Below are 21,487 nucleotides of genomic sequence, written 5' to 3'. Positions count from 1 at the left end.
TAATTTATACTGAAATAGAGATACTAACTTTATGGAGTGACACCATCTGTTCATTTTGGAGCACAAAGATAAGTGTCCCAGCTGTTAGCAGTGCAACTACAGTGCACAGCACTGAGATGCCAGGAGTTGGACAGAGGTAGAAAAGAACTCATGAGTTTGAATCCTTTGAACAAATAAATATGCAATTGATAACTAAACAAAAAGAGACAATCACTGATCCACTAATCTAAGATAACCACCCAAGAAAGTTACATTTTGTGGCAGATATGCCACATATATTTCTGAGTTCTGAGTTCAGCAACAGAGAGGAAGGTCTCTGCTGTCCCTCAGAATGCAGCACACTGCCCCGCACACTTACCACTACTCGATAGAGTCCCTGACACAGCCATGGCTGCCAGGCAGCAACACCGTACTCCAGGGCTGGCCGCGGTATGAAAACTGAATGACACAGCCTACTGCCATTTCCCTGCACACTTGAAGGCAAGGGAAGTGAACAAGTTTTGTCTACTAGGCAACAAGCAACTGTCTGTGCTTTTAAAGAAAGAAATTAGAAGAAGTGTAACATCACTGGTTATGTAGGTGTGTAAGAAAAAAGGCCAGGAAGAGAATGTGTCATATAGATATATAAACCTAGTCCAAAGGTAGGAAGTTATTGTTACCAACCAGTTCAATCTAACATCAAAGAGTGTGTGATGATGGACTTCACATATGCAGTTTCTGGCAGGACAGTCACTACCTCAAGGACACTCAGTCAAAAGTCAAGGTGGTGGGGAAGCTGAAGGTACCTTTGGCAGGGTGAGGCATGCTCAGGAGTGCACCATGGGCTTCTGCAGAATGGAAAAACCACTTCAACCATTGTGTGAAGTGTTTGGTACGAGAATACCAGAAGTGAAACCAGGGCAAAACACAGATGGTCAAATCCAAGTACCCTAGACCACCAACAAAATAAAGGGACAAGTACATAAATTAAAAAAGGGTACCAAAATATTTTAAATTGTATTTAAAAAAAAAAATCTGTGAAAAGTGAAAATCTATGAAGCTACAGCAGGCTGTGGATAAAGTTCACATCAGTATAAATGATAATTAAATAACTCAAATTACACTCTATATAATCCTTTATTGACAGAAAACTCTAAATAAATAGAATAACAAATGCTGCATAGGCAATAATTCTGCAACATTTGGAGAAAGGAACATAGGCTGTTGGAGAGAAGGGTACCACAAGGCTTACTTCAAAATATACTTAAGAACAAAGGTTTTGAAAATTTCAGTCTTAATCTATTCTTGCTTCAGTCGTTAATTTATAAAATAGGGATACAGACCCTTTCCCACAAATACTTGTCAGGTGATTGAAGTATCAGTGTTTGAAATATGGTCACAACTACAAGTCAGATTATGTACAAACGTAAGTACACATAGATACATAAATACATTTTAAATATATATGTACAATAAGTGACAAATACTTGTACACCTCTGTCATATAAAAACACACAAAGACATGCGTCCTTCAGAGCAGGAAATTTCAAATGATGCCTTCATAGCTCACTTTGCTCTAGGCAACAAAAAATAATGACCAAAACACCCCCAAAAAAGTCATAGTTCTCAGCCGTGTGACAAAGTTCAGGAAGTGATTTAGCCACTTCTTGACCGCTTCCATCACGCCGCTGCTCCTCTCCCCCCATCAGCACGGCGGTGGCAGCTGCCCGCCCGTGGTGCATCCTAGAGGTCTCCAGCATCCCCAGTTCACTGGCTGGCCACACGGTGGGGCGGCTGGCACGGGTCTTGCTCCGGAGATGCAGCCTCCTCCCGGCTGTGGCTCTGCCCAGCAGATGGCTCTTTCCAACCACATAACACTCGCGCAAGCCCTCGCTTCCCGCCCTGGATCCCAAGGTCAGCATTTTCAAATCTTTTGTTCCTCTTATGAATAATGACAGTGGCATACTGGAAGATCAGGAAAACGTAATATGATGCAGAAAGCATTGCTTTCCAGAGTGTAATAGTTTTAGCTGGTATGTAACACACTTCTGTTTAATGAGTACTTGTCACAGTACTACACACATAAAGAGAGTTATATTTATTGGACTAGACTCACACCTCAGTTCTGCTTGAGTAAAGCTGAAATAGGTCTGCTGTAGCCGGTGAGGATGTTACACGTGGGAGTGACAGGGGAATTTGGCCCATTGTTAAAATACCTTCATGTAGGAAACCTGAATTATGACCAGGTTCCTTATGGGCTAAACTGGCTCTAAATTGAACCCTCTTAAGTCGGTGAAGATATATGGGTGTGAAAGAGAAAGTACACAGAAGCCAGCCTTGTTTGAAATACTTGATTCAAAAGGCACCATTTTGCATCTTATTAATACATGCAAGTTTACTTGCAATGAGCATTATTTTTATATATATATAAACATATATATATATATATCTCTCTCTCTTGAAATTAGAGATGTGTGCAGACCTCTAAGAGACCCACTTCAAAGCTCCTTGACTTATTGGAAAGTTCAGACTGAATCAGACTTCTGCGGTTCAATTATAATCTCTTTAATAGGCTTAAACTGGAATTGCAAAGCTGAATTAACAAAAACATGGAGGAACACTTAGTTCTATAACATGTCCTAAAAGCAAACCCATTTTGTAATCTTTCTGAAGCTCAGAAGTTTAGATCCTGTTATAGAACTGTACTTGATAACTCTGACTTAATGTTACTGATTTTAGAAAAGCTATATTTATTGGTGCAAAACTTTCTAAAATGTGGAGATTTTTTAACTTGAATTGGAAAAACTTTCCAGGAATCACAGATTTACTCTGACTCATTGAACTTTATGCCTACAAGACTGGAGCTTGACATGAATCATAATGGCCCTTCTTTAAATTTGCTGCCATTTTTGCTGATAGTTCAGGTCAATGTTTGGAAGGATGAGCAAAACATGAAGGAAAAGGTATCCTAAAAATGTGTTTAAAAAAAATTTCTTAAGGCATATGTGTTGGGGCAATGGGAAGGAATACTGTTCCCTAATTGTTTCCCTCCTCTCTGTTAATTTTGGGTTTATTACCCTCTGACGTCCAACCTAATCATAGCTGAGGTACTCCTCACCTTCTAGCTCTACTAAACCTTTTCTGCTTCCAAAAGTTACGCCACTTCTTTATTTTCCCATGCTAAACCAGCTGGCACTAGGAGGGAAATAGGAAAGCACAGGGTAATGCTGAAACTGAGTTCATATGTTCTACATTCAACCGGCTATTGAAAACTGATCAATTTTTTTTTTCCTCATATTAACCATTTCCCACTTTTCTTCTGAATGTAGGAGGCTTATGAATTGCAAGAGCTACACTGTAAGTGTGAGTTACTTGCGCTTTTACCCCTTCCAGGATGAAGTCGTCACCTGCATCAATAAACCTCCAGAGCTATTTTTGGCATGCTCTGCTGGGCTCAGTGCCTGCTGGGGGTTCCTCTGAAACTCGCCGTGCTGCCTTCCATGGGCTCCATGGCAGGCCTGGGCAAAACGTGCTTAACTGTGCTGCCTGAGAAATACATTGTGCTCTGGGAACAGTGATCCAGCATAACTCATTTAATATTCTGAAACTATTTCTCTTGATTCTGCTGTGGTTTTTCCAGATATTTAACATTTTCTGACCCACGATCTTGTTAGTAATTGATGCTTGGTAAGAACATAAACGCTGTTTCGAGAATACCTAAGCTGGTGATGGCTTAGCTTGGGTCCTTGTTCCGTCTTTGATAACATAGTTCTGACACCCTTCCATTTCCAGAAAGCTGAGTAACAAAAGTTGCTGCCCTTCTCAGAAAGCCTGACAAGGAAAGGGATTTGGTGGAGCTGTCAGAAATGGGGAGACTAAAGTGGAGTTATTATTTGGGCACATGAACAAGTGGCCTGATGAAAAAAAAAAGGAAAAAAAAAAAAGAAAAAAAGAACCCAAAGCCATTTCTGCTGCATGGTCAAAACTTCGGTCCTAATCATTTAGTTGGTTCAAAGTGCATGCCAAGGTTTCAGGCAACAGAATTGCTCAGATCATTTCCTACCCACTTTGCAGAGCAGTAATTAGCAGCACAGTGGCATTAACAAGACAGCTTTACACCAGCTTTCAAAGTAAAAACATAAAGATTCCCTAAAAGACCAACTACTTGTAAAATGTGAGAGGGAAGCTCTAGGCCTGATTTTTCAGAGGTGGACGCAAGGCTTTGCTCGCAGGCAGTGTGACCGCCAGAGCCACCTGCCACCCTCTGCAATCCCCACGTGTTCCTGGCTCCCTGAAGGAGGGGAAACCTCCTGTATTCTGCACTCGACCTTTGTGTTGCCTTTCTTGCACGGGGATGGATGCTGCGTGTCTCCAATTGCCCTCTCATCCACATTTGCCGTAAACACGCAGAACACCTGTTTACTCTGACTCACCCACTCCTCACGCAGACTCTCCCTTTTTTTGGCAGCAGACCTCACTCAGGTAGTATGTGCTGCTAATATCCTTTCAGGACCATGTAATAACATGCCTTCTATCCAATTCCTAACATCCTTCAATCAGCTCAGCCAGTGGGCTAACTGCTTACACTCCTGTGATTTATATAAGTGCAATTAATTTAAACTGCATCACTCTGGTGTTATGCTGGTGAAAATGCCCGAGAGGGAGTACCTCACTGGTGAATCAGACCATTTACTTTTAACAAACATACAAAAGAACAGATCCTGAGCCAGTGAAAATCTGCATGGCTCCATTCATTTCAACACACAAACTTAAACCAGCTCAAGGTCTGAATCACAGCTCATGTAACAGACTATTTAGATACAGACTAATGCCTCACATCCTGAAATGCAATGCTTTCCCAGAGTTGGCAGGGGACAAGGACTTCTCAGATGGAAGAGAACTGAGAGGGGAGCAAGACCACAAATGCAACTTTTTAAAAATGTTTTGTGGATTTCTTCATTTCTGTGGAGTTGAGGAAAGCAATGGTTTGTGTCTCTGCAAGCATTGCTCTCCCTTCTGGGAAGAGCAGCATTCGTTCCCCCACCCCAGCTGCAAAGCAGGTACCTTGGAAGGGATTTCCTCACCACTTTCCCTTTCCTCCTGTAGCCTGGGTGTGTTCCCTGCAGCTTGGAAATCCATGTGACACCTTTCAATGACAGACACCAGAGTTAGATGCTGAACAGCTGAATCTTTTTAATCACTTCTTGAAAATGGCTAACTTTCTCTGCACTTGTTTTGGCATCCCCGAGATTAAGAAGTCACGCAGCTTGACAAAGCACTTTACTCTTACGTGTCTTAACAGAACCAGAGGGTTTTTTCTGTTGTTGTTCATGTCTATTCAACACCTGCTGCAAGAAAGGGCTGGGGTGGTCTCTGTAAAGCACCCCTCCGCGCCGCCTCCTGACAGGACAGAGCCCTAGCAGCACACCAGCACGGCATGCCGGTATGTGCCCAGGCAGGTGTAGGTAATACACAAGGGCGGGGGTTGGAAGTTGTGGGGAAGACAGACCAAGAGTCAATCAGAGTGTAATTTGTTTTAGAAATTTACCAGTGTTCAGCTATCCATATTTTCAAAATGCAAATACTTTAAAATTAAAAAAACTATCTGTGACTAAACATCTCCTCTAAATTAGTCTAGATAACCAGAAAATTCTGTGGCACATTTAAGAGACTTTCATCCTAAATGAAATACATAATACAGATTATACCTTCATAGGAAATCAAGAGGTCCTAAGTATACTAATGGAGAAGGACGTTTAAGAGACATTTAAATTCTCCAGTCTATAATCTGGGGGGGTGGGGGGTTGCTTATCTGTGCATCTTTTAACTGCTTTGGATAATTAGGAAAATTTCCTTGGCAGTGCTCTAAGAGGATAGGCAAAAGAGTGACATAACTACTCTCAAGGAAGGAAAGGTTGGGGTTTTGCATTCAGAAGAATTTTAAAGTAAAAAAGAAAGTATTTTTCATTTGGACGGTCTGAAGCCGTATGCATGTTGTATAAAACCTATCACCCTGCTCTGAAATGTCATCTTTTCCAGGCTTCTCCCTCTCCTTGAACTCACTTGCAGTATCTCGCTGGCCCTTCTGCCTGGAAGGGCACAGGTTAGGGAGGCAGGCTGCTGTCTCCAGCCTTTCCTGAACACAACTATTCAAAGGCAGCTCCCAAATGGAGCAGGCACACAGACAGTTCAAAGGCTTCCATTAGCTCTGCCGGCTAACTTGTTATCTTGTAATGTCCCCCCCCTTCTGCCCTTAACGAACAGCTTGTTCCATTGTAATTCTTATATCAAACATCTGGAAACCAGACTCTTTTAAAATAGAAAGAAAAAAAAAAAAGAGAGAGAAGAAAATAAATAAATAAAAGACATTTTAGTGCCTATGACTTATCCAGGCCTCTGCCAGAAAGGAAAAAATTCAGCTGAATCAGTAAACTGACCCTTTTTTTAAAAGCTCTTTGACCAACACATTTTTCTAGCCCAAAACTCTGCAGAGCAACATACACCCACTTTGCTGCAGGATAACGCGCTCTGACCACAGCTCGCTCCTCTGTTCACAGCTGTCTCCAGCGGGAGGAGCTGAAACCCGAACCCAACCCTCCGAGCAGGGATTGGATCCCGGCCGCCAGCAGCCCGCGAGCCCTCCCAGAAAAACAGCCTGTTTGGAAAAGTGCTTGAGAACATCCCGAAGCGATTGGAGGAGCGGAAAACCCTTCCCCCCTGCACCTGACTAGTGGGTATTTACGGCACTTTTCAAGGCGCCTCTGCACTGCCACTACACGACCACAGCGGATGGGCTGCGCGGGGCAGGCAGCGCGATAGGGACCGATGTGCTCGCAGTGATAGCGTCGGCGTGCGTGCTGCACACCACCCGGGGACCGTTACACCGACCCACGAGGAGAGCCTGCAAGGAGGAGAAACCCTGCATCCAAAATGCCACGCTCCTTCCTGGTCAAGAAACATTTCAATTCATCCAAGAAGCCGAATTACAGCGAACTGGACACTCACACAGGTAACAAAATGAAATCTAATGCCACCGCGTTGCTTCTGAGGTTGCGGTCGTTGCGTGGCAGTAATGAGGAGGGGTGGGATTGCTTTTCAGGCTCGAGGGGATGGGTTAGTCCTTTGCTAGCTCTTTTTTCTTTTGCTTACAAGGAGGGAGTTTTGAGAAATATGCCGATACTGCCCCGAATGAATCATAAAGTTTGCTCATCCACTTGGGCTCAGTTACTTAGGCAGGATTTGGAGTTTTCCTGTTCTATATCTGCTGGTGGTGGAATTGAAACTTTTATACAAATCCTTCAGGAAGTTTCACTGCTTCATTGTATCAGGCTGCACAGATTTAGAATCAGCATGCTGCCCTGAAGAGGCTCTCAAACTGTAATTTGTCTGTTCAAGGGCACTGTCTCTACCCACCAGAATATATGTATGAAATAGTATTTCCTTAATCCTCCTTTTATTTAGATCACCATACTGAGTGTTTATTTTATGTACCTTTTAATCCCCAAAACGTAAATTTTGCTGCGTTTTGAAATACTTTTTGGATGTCTTACCTTAAAATTTTCTTCTTTCTCCAGTGATTATATCCCCATACCTGTATGAAAGCTATCCAGTCCCTATAATACCACAGCCAGAGATTCTGAGCTCAGTAGCTTACAATCCCATTACTGTGTGGACTACAACTGGGCTGCTACCATCTCCATTACCCAACGACCTCTCTCCGCTTTCTGGATACCCCTCATCTTTGGGAAGAGTCAGCCCACCTCCACCTTCTGACACCTCCTCCAAAGACCACAGCGGTTCAGAAAGTCCCATTAGCGATGAAGAAGAGAGAATCCAGTCCAAGCTTTCAGACCCCCATGCAATCGAAGCTGAAAAGTTTCAGTGCAGTTTATGCAACAAGACCTATTCAACTTTCTCTGGGTTGGCCAAACATAAGCAGCTGCACTGTGATGCCCAGTCTAGGAAATCGTTCAGCTGCAAGTACTGTGACAAGGAGTACGTCAGCCTGGGAGCGCTTAAGATGCACATCAGGACCCACACGCTACCTTGTGTCTGTAAGATCTGCGGCAAGGCTTTCTCTAGACCCTGGCTACTTCAAGGACACATTAGAACTCACACTGGTAAGGACAACCATAACAATTGCAGTTTCTTGTTGCTATAACATCAGAATGCCCTTTTGCTATTTTTCTCCACAGGTGGAAAAAAAAACGGCAGTGTTTCTTTACTAACCTTGATATGCAAACAGAGATTTTCAAATGTTTCATCAAAAGGCTAAATTCTCTTTCTTGGAGGGTGGGTGGGAGAGGAGTGTAGCAAGGTCCCATAACTGTGGGGCAGATACTGGCATAAATCAGCATTGCTCCCTTGATAATTTTAAGATGGTTTAGCCCATTTCTACTAGCTGAAGGTTTTGCTTTAAGGACTTTATGTGAACTTTCAGGCTTTGGAAATGGCTAACTTTGAGAAGGCTCCAGCTGACTCTGAAATCAAGCAGCAAAACAGAGAGGCAATGCATGAAGGGCTGCTTTCTGACTCCTTATGCAGTTGGCAAGTTTTGCATGCACTATCTCAAGTCCTTAAGAGTTAGAAACACATCACCACCCAAACAGTCTTTTTTTCTGTTGAGGCAAAAACTTGATTTTGAGTATAACACTGGGTACAATGTAGTGTCTGTACTGCTGCTTTTTAGCCACAGCCCTTGTCCCCAGTAATTCACACAGTGCTAAGCAGGAAAAGTTCTATGAAAATATTTGAAAATGTTGGGAGGAGCTCAACCTAAAAGCACTGCCTGCACCTGTAGGTGGAGAAGGTGTCAGCAGCTTGTCTTCCGAGGCTGCACTTAGCAGTATATTCTGAAAAGACTGAGTTCTGCAAGCACAGTCAGCAGTGCTGAAAGCTCTTCTATCTGTGGCCTGATTAAATTTTTATTACACGTTCTTTATTATAACAAATCCTTTCTGTTTCTTTGTTTGATTCTTAGGATAAAAGCGGGTTCTACCTGTCCTAAACACGTACTTGTTTTTTAAAGCTTTACCCTATTTTTCCTTGATGTTTCCGTTTTAGGAGAGAAGCCGTTTTCCTGTCCGCACTGCAACAGGGCTTTTGCTGACAGATCCAATCTGAGGGCTCATCTGCAGACCCACTCGGATGTGAAGAAATACCAGTGCAAAAATTGCTCCAAAACTTTCTCCAGAATGTCTCTTCTGCACAAACATGAGGAATCTGGCTGCTGTGTAGCACACTGAGTCATGCAGTCAATGTTTACCTGGACTCGATGCATTTCTCCACTCCTGTTCCAAATGATAAGTGGAAATCTAAAGGCGTTTTCTCATCTATTTTTCAGCCAAAAAAACATCACCAAGCAAGCAAATAAACAAAATAGTGGAAGAACTTAGAATGTCAGTAGAAATGAGCTTTAAGTAGTTTCTGTTCAGTCACACGTTCGCATTCCTAAGTGCGAATTCTGAAATACGGGGAAAGACACCATGCATGACATTTCAAGTAGCTCTAAAGGACGAAGATGATCAGCTTTTTTTATAGATGAAGCCAAAAGTAGGTTGTCTTTTCTTGCTTAGAAAAGGCTGCAAAGTTAACAATACATTCCTGCCAAGCCATTTCAACCAAAGAAACAGTATTTTAAGTGGAACTTTTATTAAAAAATACTACCCAAGTGAATTTTGCTAGACACCATTTATCTCAGGTGCCTTAAAAAGTATTCCTCGTTTACCTTAGTAAATGTTTAATATTATTCCTTGTTGTGTTTTTTATTTTATTTTATTAGAAGCCAAGGCCTTAATTAATGATCTGAAATGCTTTAAAACTGCATAATTAAGAGAGGAAAAAAATGTAAGAGAATGTACAAAAAATGAGTCACAAATTAACCACATGTGCCTTTAAAAAAAAAAAAAAAAGACTGTAACTTCAAACATTCCTGGCGCATGCTTGACCATCTTTTAATATGGAATAGTTCCTCTAAACTTTAATTTTTTTTAAAAACGGGAATAAGTGCAAGAGAGGGGATTCACAGGAGTTTGACAATTATTTTTTTTAAATGCACAAAGGAAATGCAATATTTTCAGCATTACCCCTCCAAGTGCCTTTTTTATTGATGATTTTGTAAAGTATGTGGACATAATGTAAATAATTTTATTTTTATATGATTGAATGCATTATGAATGAAAGTGAATTGTTGCCTATAGCAGCATCTATAGATAACTTGAAGAAAGTGTGAAGTGAAATTTATGTTGTTTTCTAGCCACTTTTTTTACAATAAACATTTTTAAGTAAGTTTTCTGTTGTTTGTTCTAATTAAAGGAGACAACCGTGTCTGGTTTATCAAGGCTTTGGACCATAGAAAAATGCAAGTCTCTCTATATGACCCAATGAAGATGAAAGTGAATTTCAGATGTGAATCCTTAGTTCACAAGTACTGAATGTTAGAAAGGAATATACCCATTGTGTTTTGAAATATTTAAAACCATACAGAGCATTTTTCTAAAGTTGCTGCTTTAAAACACTGCCGCTTTTTTTACTACTTACAACAGTATGACAACATTGCGAATTATATTTTATCAAAAACATTTAAAAGAAGCTTCTTTCTTGCATTTTAATAGTTGAAAGGATGCTATTAGAGCAGCCTTATTATAGTACTTTTCCTGAGACTCTGACATTAGGAAATCTGGGCCTGATCCAAAGTTCATTAAAGTCAGCGGAGCCTTACAGGAATTAAGTAATATTTGCATGATGCTCTTTTACAGTAGTGGTCAAGTCACAGTACGATATACTTTATATGGTCATGTCAGAAAGATTAAAGATATTTTTATTAAAATATCTTACTTATCAGAGCTGTCAAGTGAATGTATTATGACTGTGTATCAGCTAATACATCACAGGAAAGAATTATCCAGTAATAAAAAGTAGAAGTATTTTTCTTCAGATGACTTGACTAAGGACTCCAAGATCTGAACTACATAAAAGCATTGTGACATCAACCAATCGTGTCTCATCATTACTGACTAGTGCACAACAGCACTATTTTCAACTTTTAACAGAGCCCAAAGCAGATAAGCACTAGCTGACGTCCAACCTAAAGAGGACTATGTCTACATTAGCGTACGGACAGAAGCAAGTAATAGCAAAACCAAAATTCCAACAGTTTAATGAGAAGACTACAGTTAGACAATCACAAGGTGCAAATTTGAGGAAAAGAGTACATTTCACTAAAATAACGCAACAGACGATGCATGCCTTGTGCCTCCTCCAGCTGAGTCTGGCAGAGGAGTGCTTTAGCAGGACTGCACTGGAGTAACGTAGGCAACAGGCACATGATGGAGGTTTTCTACCTTTTCCCCATGGGAAGCACTGTACTAAAAAAAGGGTAGCTCAAAAGCTTTTCATATTCTCCAAGCATCTTCTGATGAAATCTCAAGGTTACAGCAAACTTTCCCTAGGACCTGTTAGATTTTTTTTTTCAGGAAATAGCTACAGAGTTCAGGAAAGATAGCGTTAGGGGGAATTTGTGAGGTAAGATTTCAAAATGAACACATGAAGACATCAAATACCCCTGAAAAGTTTCATGTGGTTACTCTATTGATTTGCACTTCCATGTCATTCACTTTGAAGTTCTTAGGCTCCAGCAGCTCTTTGTGCAGCTTTCTCTTCCCAGAGCAAAGTTTACCGGTGTATGAGTAAAGCTCTGGCAGTCAACAGCTATTTGCACTGTCAAAGTTCTAGGTTTGCTCTCCTGTGTCATGTCACAAAGCCTTTTCTATTGTTTTAATTCACACTTTAAATTCTCTACGCCCATAGTAAATGAAATAGCATAAGAGCTTGACTTCTTGAATGAGTGGAAATTATACTGCTGTCCTTAAGGGAAATCAGATGAAAACTTCATCAAAATACAGTATGCTAAACCAAACACAAGTGGAACTGGTCTGATTTGGAGATGACAATTAAGATATGCTACTTTGCATGCCTGTAACACCTGTACTCATAAAGCACAAAGATGGGAAAGACTAGGATCTCTTCTGGCTCGTCTCTTTAATTGAAAGAGTGCACTATCACAGGTTCCTAGCTCTCTGTCCAGTTGCAGCATAAACTTCCCAGGCAGCTGAATTTCTCTTGCTTTTCCTGTAAGACTGCTTTTTATTTGCTGTCAGGACATTTCTCCAAAACATTTTCCATTAAGTGTTTTACCTCAGTACTCTAGAAATGCCCTTCTGTACCTGCACAAGCTATTTATCAATGTAAATTGAATTCTGTTCTGAGCTGCTGGTCGATGACTCCTGTGACTTTCTCAAAACGTGAGAGAAAAGCTCCCTCCATGGTGAATCTACCTATTGATTCTCTTTGGCCACTGCTACATTTCTCACAAGACATCTCTGATTCTATAACCAAATAATCAACTTTTAAAATCTTTCCTAGGAAAACAGCCTCCCCACACTCCAGATAGCTCCATTGCACTTTTCTGAAATCTCTTTTTTTTTTTGACACCAGTCCTAAATGTAATTTTTTTAAGTGAAAAATTAAGCTATCAAAATGCCAGCCTCTCCTCTAAAGGCACCTGCATGACAGCAACCTATATACAATGTACTTCATTCATTGTTTTTTTTTTTCCTTTAACTCTTCACTAATGAGTTGCTTAAAATCAGTAGATCTGGGGAAGGGACTTCTGCCCAGAGGTTACTGCAAATACTAACAATATATACCTTTTTGGTTATATGATTGCCCATTATAGGGAATAAGAGCCAGATCTTTCCTTTAGTATGTTCTGGCAATTTACTTTCACCTCCTGAGCATATGTTCACTATGACGAGAAGAGCTAAACCACCACAGCACATGTACAGTTACAAGTCAAATGTATGAGTTTCTCAAGGCAAGAATTGATTCACTTTGCTTTCCTCTTTTCTATTCCCTTGCTTCCATTTGGGTGTGGTTTTCACCTCAGAGGCTGCAGGATGAAGTAAGATGTGCACGAAATGAAGCCAGAACAAAGTACAAATCTATGCTCAAAGCACTGCAATTATCCTACCATCTAATGCGGAGTTCAGAAAAGCATCTTATGCACTCACCAAAGGGTTAAAATAAATGCCTCTCAGATTAAGACACCATGAAATCTGTCTTCTGTATTTTACTCTATTATTTGGGTTATTATAGTTCCTGTTATCATTAAGCAAGCTCAGGGCCTATTACTCTAAGTTCCATAAAATCACATAAAAAAGAAGCACCCTTAAGATCCCGTAATTTCAATTTAAAAAGGAAGGACAATGGGAAACCTGGTAATTTAATTCTGATGTCTTGTGCTACAGCTGATTTCCCCTGCTACCAAAACAGATCAATTTTTCATCTTAAAATGTATTTTTATTTTTGAATAGGACATTCTTAATGATGAAAATTACTGCTTTAGAAAAATTCGTTTTTACTAGCTGTCACAGTTGGTTTTTTTCCTCTCTTTAAAGTAGGTGTTTTAACAGTTAAATTATAAATTATAATTCTGGTTCACAGAAATATAAGGAGTGAAATGTGAGAAGCACACTCCAACCTGCATATATTGTAGTATCAGATGACAGGTGTAAGAAACAAGGACAGTGCAAGTGAAATCACGGAGTCACAGAACAGTTGAGGTGGGAAAGCACCTCTGGAGATTGCCTAGTCCAACCCTTCTGCTCAAAGCAGGGTCAGCAGAGTACTTTACCCAAGGCTGTTCAGTTGGGTTTTTAATATCTCTAAGAATGGAGACTCCGCGACCTCTCTGGGCAACCTTTGCCAGTGCTCAGTCACCCTCATAATAAAAAAAAAATAATGTTTTTTTCTTACATTTAAATGGAATTTCCTGTATTTCCGAATGTGTGCACTGCCTCTTGTCCTGTCACTGGACAAGACTGAGTCTGGCTATCTTCTTTGCTCCCTCTTGTCAGGTATTTATACACATTGATAAGATCTCCCTTGAGTTTTTTCTTCTTGAGCTGTCTCAGTCTCTCCCATATAAGAGATGCTCCAATCTCTTAATTACCTTTGTGGTGCTTCATTGGACACCAGTATTCTCATGTTCACCTTGTACTGGGGAGCCCAGAACAGGACCCAGCACTGCAGCTGGGCTTCACCCCTGCAGAGCAGAGGTGGAAATACCGCTCAGTTTCTGATGGGATGCTGATAGGATGCATAAAGGCTGTAGAAACTGTACGAGCCAAAACAGTAGAGTACAAACAAAAATGATGGTTGTATGCTCTGTCCCTTCTCCCCAAAATTTTTAATTCATTCCAAATCTATACAAAGTCATCAGGAACTTCGAAGGATATGGAGGACAGACTGTGCTTTCCTGGGAGAGCAAGAGTTGCCCTGTCCTGTTGCAGAGTGCAACATTAGGGTGCCTCAGGTGAATACATGACAAGGGTGTCTTAAAGGGGTGCATATCTTGCTGCAGAGGCATATCCTTTTTGAGACACTGTGTGAAACATGGCTTAGCACAGTCTTTGAGGCCATGATGCAGCCAAATTACGTATTTGCATTGCTGTCTCTTCTGAAGGACACATAGCCAAACCAGGCTAGAGATAAAAAGAATATTTTTTAAATGCACAGTGGTGGTGTTTGTACTTGTTTGGCAGTTTGGTCACTTTGTCCTTCTTCACTTACCTTTTCAGTACTTCAGGAATGGCATCCAAACCAATAAATTTTTGGTTTTTTCTTTTGGGTCACTCACCATTTTGGGTACAAAAACATAAGTAAGCGCTCCTTCATGGCCTTCCTTTTGTTTTCCCCACATCTCTGTAAGACAAAAGTTACTGCAAAATGCAACAGCTGCTCTCTGTGCCCTCTTCACTCCCTCTCACCTGGGTATTAAATATACCCATCTCTTGTCCTTGTTTCTTTCTGCTTTATATGCACCACCAGAAGTTTGTCCCGTGCCTGTGCTAAGGAGCTGCGAGGTGGATGAAGATCATAGTTTGGCAGCCCTTGCCAAGAGGGGATAAATGCCCTTTTATATCTGTCATTTATGCAAACATATTTTTACATCAATGTGTCAAAAGAAGACAAAGAAAACAGCAACCACATGAATACCAGCTCAAATCCACATAGCCTCCAACATTTTTAGTAGCCTTCACCCTGTAAGCCTGGAAGAGCAACTGAGGTGCATGCAGACATTCACATGGTCTCTTCACACAGGTAGACATGCAGCTGGCCAGCCTGCACACTCAAACATGCAAATCCTTTCACTGCAACCCTAATTTGGGAGATCTGCTTCAGAAAAACCCACAGAGAGATCCCTCATTTTGTTACTAGAGTCATCCCTCAATTAAAAAAGATAGGTTTAAATGCAAGTACACGGGTGCTTTCCAGCAGGACAAAGTCAAAGGAGGGTGTTCTTCAAATTGTCTGCCCGCCTACTCAGCACAGGAAGGACTGAGAATGTTACACATTCTGGCTCAGAATATCTTCCTAGAAGTTTATATTACTTATACGGTAAAACAGACCTTTTTGCCCAGATGAAGAGACTACAGAAAGCCATTCCTCACCTCACTAAGTCTCTACGTTCTCCCTACCTCTCATATTTTAGCCCCTTCTCTTACAGCTGTCTGTGCCTTACATAGGAATCACCTCCTTCCCAGGTGTGGCTGACATGGGATCAAGTCAGGGGGTCATGGGTCTTTTAAAACTAGATAGATATGGGTATTGCCATGTCCTCTAACCAGCCCTAGATGTGGGTCCAAACAACAAACACATGCTACCTGCTGGGCCATTAAACGGCAGCAGGTCCCAGCCATCACCTTTTCATATCTTCTTCAAAGGCACGACCTGGGAACACAGGAGCTTGGTCTAACAGATACCTCACAGAGAAGTGCCCACGTCTCACTGAATCCTGTGGGTTCCCAGAAAAAGCACTGAACAACAGAGTATGAAGTCACAGACATCTGCTAAGTCGCTAATAAGCAGCAGTTAAAGTATAAAGTTGCACTGCAATTAGCTCAGATTTTGCACATGTCCCTAAACCAAAGTAAATTCCTTTGAATGTAACCTGCCCTCTCATGTGGGCTGGCAGATCATCCACAGCTGACAATGAATAAAGAGTCAGAAGAATGGAAACTGACAGTTATTAAGTAACTCCAGCAAAAATTGAATGAGTAAAAATCAACAACTTTAATAATAGTATGCATAAAAGACTGATAAAAATCCCCCTCATCTCTGTAAAAGCTACATCATATTTAGCATTAAATCACTAATTTTTTACATCTTTAAATGTGATAAAAAGATATTTTGGAAGACAGTTCACCAAGATTTATAGCAAAGCATTCACTATTCGTCTGTAATACATGAAACTGGGCCAGGTTGCCTTGTCCTGGGGTAATTAAAAAAAGAAACTTGTGACTTGGGATGGACATTTTGGTGGTGTTTGTGAAACAACTTGGCATCTCAGTCCAGATCCTAACTAGTTCTGACTGGACAAGACCCACACTCAAAAACAGTCAGGATTTTTTGACAGCCCTGTCTCACTGACAGAAAATCACTTTTTTTGGAAAATGGCTTTCAGTTTCTAGGTAGTTTCAAGAAATTGCTCCACTCCTTTTCTCTGTCCCCACTTTTCCCACTATTTGCAGAAAAATTAGTCGCTCTTACTGACATTTTTATTTCCCAGTGACCTCTCCTCACGGGTTACAAAATCACCGCTGTGGGTTCTGGTTTGGTGGTCACAGCATAGAGCGATCACTGAGGGCTTCTTCCAAATAGCTGAACCCAAATGCTCTGTCTGTCCTGAGAGGCTTCAGTATGTCACATTGGCGGGACAGCATGGGTTCTGGGAACAAGGAAGAAAAAGAGAGGTTTTAAGGACTGTTAAAATGCCAGCCTTCATAGGAAGGCATTCTATTTAATACGTGTTTACGTTGATTACAAATTGCCTTCCAGGTCAGGCTTCTGTACGAATTGACACTCAGAAGTTCAGCTTTGAGAAGAAATTTTGAGTCCAGCTAAGGCTATAGCTGATAAATCAGGTATGCCATTGCCACAATATATAGTAGGAACTAAGGACATAGTAGTTAATTACACAAATATCAACCATGAATAACAGGAACATCCAAAACCGTGACAAACTATATATATACATATTTATATTAAAAACATGCAAAATTAAATGTACAGCATTCAAATTAGGGAAATACTTTAAGAAACAGTTCTGCTACAATATGTTTTTAGGTTGTTGTTTATTTTTTTAATCTAGAACTTTTAACTAAAAATATGTTTCCTTTGTTTGTCAGATTTTTAACTGATTTTAATAAGAATAGTCAGATTTTTTTCTCAGATAAAGCATTATTTTGGAGGTGGGGTTTTTTTTCAAAAAAAAAGAAAATTCTTCCATTCTGCCAAACTTACTTAGATCCCAGAAGGCATTGAAGGGAAATGGCTTATTCTGAAAATCATGATAATATGCTCCTACTGTTTTTAGATCTATGTCTGGCATTCTGGTGGTGAAAATTCTCCCATGTACAAGCTGTCCTGGGATTGTCCCATACAGTGATTTTCTCCCAGCGAACTTTGCATTTGCCACTGTCAGAAGCAGTATTTCAAATCTATATGGGCATTTGGTAACAGAACATGGCAATTTCCAATAATCCTTTGCAGCAGTATGAGCCCATGTACTACATCACATGTGTTATTCGTTTAGGTTTGTAGTGTTAAGAAGGAAGTAGAGCCAGAAGTCTGTAAGCCTAGGCATCTTGTTCTTCCTAAAACACTGACCTATTTGGAGCTCTATGGGTCCTTTCTTCTAGTAAACATTTTTTCTTGCTGTATAATCACGCAGGCTGGAGAGGAAGCAGGATTATCTGTGATGAGCTCTTGTCTTTTCCTGCATTGCTACAATTTGTATGTCAGATTGTGCTAACAATGATGAGGTTGTAATTCGGAGTTTCTGTGCTTAGTCTACAGGTTTTTTAACATCTTTCTCCATGCTTTTTGTTATGTACTGGTGAAAAGAATGTACAATATTGACTTATTATTTAGGCCCAGTTAAAGTGATTTTTGAAAATATGATTCCTCACAGATTTTCTGATAACTGCAGACATGATGTTAAATCTGAGGTTCCATATATTTAAGAAGCTTTTTCTATTAATCTTTGGCAAATGCCTTTCCATCTTGTTTATATCTCCCTGTTTAAAATAAAAAGTAAAAATTTCACAAGAAGTCTCTTGAACTCAACCTGAAATCACAGATCTTCTATTTGGACTTTTAGCCAATGTGATCAAGAGGGGAAATGCTGCATGTACAATTCTTGCTGCTGCATGTTGACACTGGGAGAAGAAGTGTCACAGTTCCTAAAGAAAATAAATGCCCGTTTGCATCTTAGGTCACTAACAGAGAGGAAGGATCTGTTCTGTGGCATGCATAAAAACAAAAATACGTTGCCATCATGTGTGTGATTTTGGTCCTCCACTTTAAACAGGAAACAGCTCTTAAGTCTTTTCGTCCAAGATAATCTTCTCTTACTCACATTACTTTGTTCCAAAACATAAAGGAAGTTGTTTTCTGAGAAAGATCTTAGGATCTGGCATAGTACTTTTTTTAGGGGCCCATAACTAAAACTGCAACATATATTACTTACACAGATGAACACTGTAGCTCAGTATCCATGCAATCCCTCATTTTGAAAGGAGGAAGTAATATTCTGAAGAGGTGTCATGTAAAGTCAAACCATGCATTTGTATTGCTCCTTCACTCATAGATTATGACCAAGTCAAACTATCTAGGAGCAGGACTGTCTTCTCCCTTGAAATAACCACTGTTGTGAATATTAATGCTCACTACATTGGACGTGATTGTTCTTTAGCCTTATTCTCATCTTCTTTAATGTCCTGGTAGTGGTGCCTAACGTGTTTTCAGGAGCCACCATGCTCTGACCGGGTGCAGCTGGGAAGAAAGCAGGCCAGTGTTTCACTCAGGTATTCAAGGATGAGCCTTCCCTCCAGGAGATTTTTGTGATGTAACTGTGTAGCAAGCTCTCCTAGCATATACACAATTCATATTGACAAAATGTGCTTTGGCTGCAGTGCTTCTCCTGGTTGCCCAAGCACAAGAACAACTTGCAAGCTAATATAACTAGAAACAGACTTTAGCTTTTGTGAGTACAGAAGTTCTGCAAGGAAAAAAAAGAGGGGAAAAAAAAAAAGAAAAAAAAAAAGAAAAAAAAAAAGGAAAAAAACCCAGCCCTGAACTCTTGGCAAAAGTTCCTGACACAGACCCGATCTGAGTCTCAGGACAGTGCACCTTACACACCTCTGGCTCCCAGGATTGTGCCTAAAGTATAGCCCAGACATTAATGCTTAAATTACAGGATTTTGAAGCGACTTGTCATGGGAGTTAGGGGTGGGAAAATGTGTGCTTGGTGGCAAAAGAAGAGCCAGAAACAGTCCTCCTCATGGTGGGACTATAGCAAATATGCTAGAGTTAATCCACTTGCTTTAATTTTATTTTCTTCTTGTCTGTTTTTAGTGAGGATGAGTAATGTCCATGTCTTGTAACACCTCAGTAATAGTTCAGCAGGATTGCTGTGACCTTTCCTGGTTGGACCAGGACTGATTAGCTGCAGATTTTGATGAATGAAACTCAGCTGACAAACCAGGCTTGCAGAGTCTGTACTGTTGCATTTTCTGTTGAGCAATATAAAATAATCAGTTCTGTTGCTCTTTGAGGGGGAAATTAATAAGTTGGTGGAGATGGGGAGTTGAAGTGATATGCATTTCTTTAATTACTCCTTCTGATTTAGTTTTTGCAGATAACTACACATGCATGGACTATGCTGAGCTGGGAGTGTTCCATTTTATTTTTAGCCATTTGAACCTCCCATCTGCTTATGCCAAAGATGAACCTTTCCAGGTGATCTAAAATGTAGACTTCTTAACTGATGTGAATGGCAGCCTTCCTGTTTTAAATTCCAAGTTGTAAAAAGAGAGTTGCATTGTCAATCAGCCAGCAAATGGAGCTGCACTGGCCTTTCTAGGAAAACAAACAATGGGTAATAAATGACTTTATGGTAGGATTGAATTTAAAACAAAAAAAATCCTTATCAGTGCAATATGTTTTCTGGTCCACTAAAACTCTTCTGTTTTAATCTGTTCCAGCTATGTTACATTTCCCATTTTCTTAATTAAAACAAGTCCTTCTAAACATATATATGTATGTATACATACAAATGTGGGTATGTATATACAAATGTATATACGGAACATTTTCTTCACTTAGGCAGAGGTAGAATTAGCGTAAAATGGCACTCTAAATTATACTTTTTTTTTTGAGCAGTACTATTAATGTGGCACATTCCTATCCTCCTTTCTAGTCCAAAAATCTAAATTTTCATTAAAAAACTACAGAGAGTCTCTTGTTCCTATAGTTACCCAGAAAAACCAGAGCTTTGACAGTAATCAAGTGTAACCAATTCACATGTAGTCACCTTCAAGCAGCCAAACAACATACTGCAATGACAGGCAAGTCTCAAAGAGATATGCAGCTCAAGGCAGTATATTGGCACCACTTCACTCAGAAAGGTTTCAATGGGGACAGTCCTCGAGGAGATGATAAATGTTAGCAGAGGAACCAGTTCTCTGGCTGACCAAAGCTTGGAAGGAAAGCGTGGGAGAACACCATAGTGAAGATCTTCGCTATTTATTGAGTGGCATTTTACTTCAGTGTTGCAAGCAGCAGAAGTCAAAGCAAAAAGACAACAAAATAAACTCCTTTGCAAATAAAAGTAGAGTGCAGGAGTTCAACTGCATCCCAGGGGCCTTTCAAAACTAACAGGTACACCTGAAGCCCATGAATACATGGAGCCTCTTGGATCCTACTGGAGTACATTTGTAAAAATATAGAAAAATTCCACTGGGACTGTCATCTCCTAGAAATACTTCTTAAAATTTCAACATTTGAAAAATATTATTGTGTCTGCCCTCCCTTTCTATTCAGTTCCTGCTCTTGAGCTACATAAAATGTGGGGCACAATGAACCAGTCCATGGCTCTGGAAGAGCCGAGTAGCCAATATGCTGCAGGCTGGCTAACAGACCTAAACGGAATGCACTGTATTAATTTACTCAGACAACATGTTTTCCTACAGTTTTCAACATCTGTAAAGGAGATTCAAGCACATAGTTCCCATACAAGTCAAGAAATCTTTATGCTTATGGAATACAGGCAGTTTGTGCTCTTTATTTGGACTTTTCTCTGACTCTTTAATGGCAGCACTGAAGTAAAATATTCCTATGTAGGTTTACCATGACCCTGTGTTATCCTTTTTCTCCAGAAGAAATTATGCTGGGCCACAACCGAGGTTTGGGGTTTGGATTTCTCCTGTGCACTCAGCAATCTCATCAGAGCAAAATAAAGAGCCAGGTATCTTCCTGTGCACATGAATATACCATTTACGTGTGTTCAGGAAATGTGATGCATTCAAGAAACACTGGTCTTACCAGGTGTGAGCAATACAGCTGTGCAGAGCACTCACAGCATCACATCAGACCTATTGCATAA

General features: G+C 40.4%; 1 protein-coding gene across 1 annotated transcript; it reads left to right on the top strand.

Moving 5' to 3' along the window:
- The first annotated feature begins 6,652 nt into the window (after positions 1-6,652).
- Positions 6,653-10,266, top strand: SNAI2 (snail family transcriptional repressor 2). The gene is made up of 3 exons (XM_075084996.1): positions 6,653-6,988; positions 7,554-8,099; positions 9,043-10,266. Exons 1-3 carry the CDS (start codon positions 6,910-6,912, stop codon positions 9,222-9,224), a joined length of 807 nt encoding a protein of 268 aa, XP_074941097.1. The 5' UTR covers positions 6,653-6,909; the 3' UTR covers positions 9,225-10,266.
- The last annotated feature ends 11,221 nt before the right edge of the window (positions 10,267-21,487 follow it).

This window comes from Phalacrocorax aristotelis, chromosome 2 (assembly GCF_949628215.1).
Source record: "Phalacrocorax aristotelis chromosome 2, bGulAri2.1, whole genome shotgun sequence".
Classification (NCBI taxonomy): domain Eukaryota; kingdom Metazoa; phylum Chordata; class Aves; order Suliformes; family Phalacrocoracidae; genus Phalacrocorax; species Phalacrocorax aristotelis.
This window is presented reverse-complemented; position numbering and strand designations above follow the sequence as displayed.